This window comes from Eurypyga helias, unplaced genomic scaffold (genome assembly GCF_000690775.1).
Source record: "Eurypyga helias isolate BGI_N326 unplaced genomic scaffold, ASM69077v1 scaffold17790, whole genome shotgun sequence".
NCBI lineage: Eukaryota > Metazoa > Chordata > Aves > Eurypygiformes > Eurypygidae > Eurypyga > Eurypyga helias.
In genome coordinates, this window is record NW_010226444.1 from 3,088 (window position 1) to 6,472 (window position 3,385).

The window sequence follows — 3,385 nt, forward strand, 5'->3', positions numbered from 1 at the left end:
CAATGAAAGGGGACACAAAAGTTGCCTTTTTCAAAGACATGGTACAGTAGGATTTTCCATTATGACTTGTAGTTGCTTGGGTTAAAGTCGTTTTATAAACATATTTCTTTTTAATAGTGATTGAATTTCATGAAGTAAATAGTGCATGGCCTATAAAGATGTGAGGTGGTGTTTCTGGAATTAGAATATCTTAATTACTTGGTGTAGACTACCATGTCATGAACATATATAGAGCAAATTGCAAAAGCCTCTGATTGCAGAACACTAGTAAACATACAGTTTGGTTGTGCGTGGGTGGTGGTAATATAAAAACAAAGTAGAATTGCATCGCTGAATTAGAATTCCAGGTCTTGTAAAAGGACGTGATGCATGAAAGTACTCTTGAGTAGTGTGTGACTATTGTATCCTTCCTTCTTGTCTGCTATGGAAGTGGGGAGGATTGGTCCTTTCTGTTTTTTGAAGGGCTGATTTGTGGAAAGGTGGATTTTTCTGGTGATGCACCCAGGGGAGGGGAAAAAAAATAGGCCTTTGCATTGTTCAGAATAAACTGCTTTTTGTGAGGGGCAGGCCATTAATTTCCTGGGGGTGCTTTGTTTTTTGAGGGGGGGAAGAGTTTGTTGTTTTTTAAACAGAACTTGATTACAAATACACTCTTTTGGACATGTGTTAAATATTTGTGTGCTGTATGCTGGCCTTTGTATAAGATTTACTGTAAGTAACCTGATTTCAGTTTGATATTTCTGCAGTGCCTGTGATGAGGAAAATGTAGTGCTCTATACAAAGTTTGTTCAAGAATATGTCTCTGGAAACAATGGTTCCAAGGTTGGGTTTTTCTGTGGGTGTTTTTTTTGAACAGGTAATGTCTGTACATGAATTGCAAGCTAGTCTCTAGTGGGGACACTGTGGGAGGATGAACACGGAGGAGCTGGAGCTACTGACTGATTCCAAGTACAGAAACTACGTAGCAGCTGTTGACAAAGCACTGAAGAACTTTGAATATTCCAGTGAATGGGCGGATTTAATATCAGCGCTTGGAAAGCTAAACAAGGTATGCCTGGCAGGTGCTCTTGGAACAGATTCAGGAACTGTTAAAGGCTACTGGTGTCAAAATACAGAAGAGCAAGTTTCTAGCAGTCTAATATTCCTGCAAATATTTTAGCGGTCTGAGCCAAATGTTGGGTGTGTGCAAAGAGCAAACAAATCAAATGCTCCTCTAAGACTTACAGTTGAACCCTTTTTAGTTGTAAGTAAAGGAAGAAGTTACTTACATTTCTAGAATCATAAAATCATTTGGGTTGGAAAGGACCTTAAAGACCATCTAGTTCCAACCCCCCTGCCATGGGCAGGGACACCTTCCACTAGGCCAGGGTGCTCAAAGCCTCATCCAGCCTGGCCTTGAACACTTCCAGGGATGGGGCATCCACAGCTTCTCTGGGCAACCTGTTCCAGGGCCTCACCACCTTCTCTGTGAAGAATTTCTTCCTGATATCTAATCTAAACCTCCCCACTTTCAATTTAAACCCATTACCCCTTGTCCTGTCATTACAGGCCCTTGTAAAAAGTGCCCCCCAGCTTCCTTGTAGCCCCTTCAGGTACTGGAAGGTGCTATAAGGTCTCCCCGGAGCCTTCTCTTCTCCAGGCTGAACAAGCCCAACTCTCTCAGCCTGTCCCCATAGCAGAGCTGCTCCAGCCCTCTGAGCATCTTCGTGGCCTCCTGTGGTCTTGCTCCAACCAGTCTATATCCTTCTGATGTTGAGGGTTCCACAGCTGGACACAGTACTCCAGGTGGGGTCTCACAAGAGCAGAGGGGCAGAATCCCCTCCCTCGAGCTGCTGGCCACACTTCTCCTGATACATCCCAGGATACGATTATTCTAGTGGAAATAAATGCAACAACTTTTTTATTACTAACATTTACTTCTCATCTCATTCAGTTTAATTGAAATTGTGTAAAAAAAAAAAAAATAGTAACCAGTATAAATATAAGCAATATTTTTATGAAACATGAATTATAAAATGGGGCTGAAATCGTTCATTGACCAGGGAATGTAATCAATCATTCTGATTGGTTTTAATAGTTTAACTTATTAAATGTGGGTTATCATTGTAATCTCTAATAAAAATTTAGAAGTGAATACAGATCCTGATACCCTTAAAAGTCGTGTTCTCATCAGACCTATATATTTCTAGGGATCTCTAGTCAGGGTTATAGACTTCCCTTTACACACACACACATTTAACCAATGTGAAGCTCTGCAGAATTTGGCATAGAAAATTACAAGTCTGAAGCATTTACATTCTACCCTTTAAACTTTGTGGAAAATCAAGCAAGACAGTGCAACTGTCAGTGCCTATGGCATAATTTCTATGTATAAACTCCCATTTCAGTCTTTTTTAAATTTCTAACAGTTCTTGCTGCGCGTGCATACAAAGTGAAGGCTGTGATGTTGGGAAAGGAAAATCCGAAGATGTAAATGCAACTCCGTGTTCCAGTCCTGAAGTTTCAGGCAGTAGTAAAGTTTTGTACATTGTCTCAATCTATGGCAGTTTCTTAAAGTTATCCCAAACTTGCCACCTACAGTTTCATGCTCCTCTGAGTTACTGGCAGTTGATTTTGACAAATGAAAACAGTAATTTTTGTTGTAAAAAAGGAGTAAAATGAAATGGACAAGCTGTAAGTAAGGGGCCCGTTGTAAGTAAAGTTTTAAGTGCCTTGGCAATCACATCTATAACAAGGCATTGCAAAGAAAATGATCCACAGTACATCTTCAAAGAGGTTTTTTTTCTTGTGTCATGCCCTAGCTATGTGTCATGACTTACTGACCGTCCTCAGGAACTAATTTATCAAATGTGCATTTGACGTTTAAATTGCTTTGTGCTGTTTTTCTTAATGTGTTGATTTATCAGGTACTACAGAACAACGCGAAGTACCAGGTCGTACCGAAAAAGCTGACCATAGGGAAGCGCCTAGCACAATGTCTCCATCCAGCTTTGCCGGGGGGCGTTCATCGGAAGGCACTTGAAACGTACGAGATAATTTTCAAAATCATTGGGCCCAAGCGTTTGGCCAAAGATCTTTTCCTCTACAGGTACAGTAGTTGAGACAACTCTATTCTAAATGCATTGTTACTTTTGCTTTTGGTTTCCTGCATTTTATATTATTGCTTTGCTATATGGCAAGAATCAAGCGATTTCTTTCCTTCATGCTATTGGTGCTTGTGTAAAAACTCTTTTCCCGAATGTGGTGTATCAGAAGATAAACAGACACATAAACTTTTCTTAGAAACTAGCACTAGAAAACCTGGAAATTATTACTACTTCATTGAAATAAACAAAACTTTTTGCAGGTATGTACGGTAATTGAATGTTGTGGTTTAACTCTGGCT

General features: G+C 40.0%; 1 protein-coding gene across 1 annotated transcript; it reads left to right on the top strand.

Annotated features, from left to right (window-relative positions):
- Positions 1-910: 910 nt before the first annotated feature.
- LOC104510816 (protein dopey-1-like) lies at positions 911-3,088 on the top strand (the record flags this gene model as incomplete). The annotated part of the gene is made up of 2 exons (XM_010153188.1): positions 911-1,048; positions 2,907-3,088. Coding segments are annotated over exons 1-2 (320 nt in total), but the record flags the coding sequence as incomplete, so codon positions are not given.
- Positions 3,089-3,385: the final 297 nt, after the last annotated feature.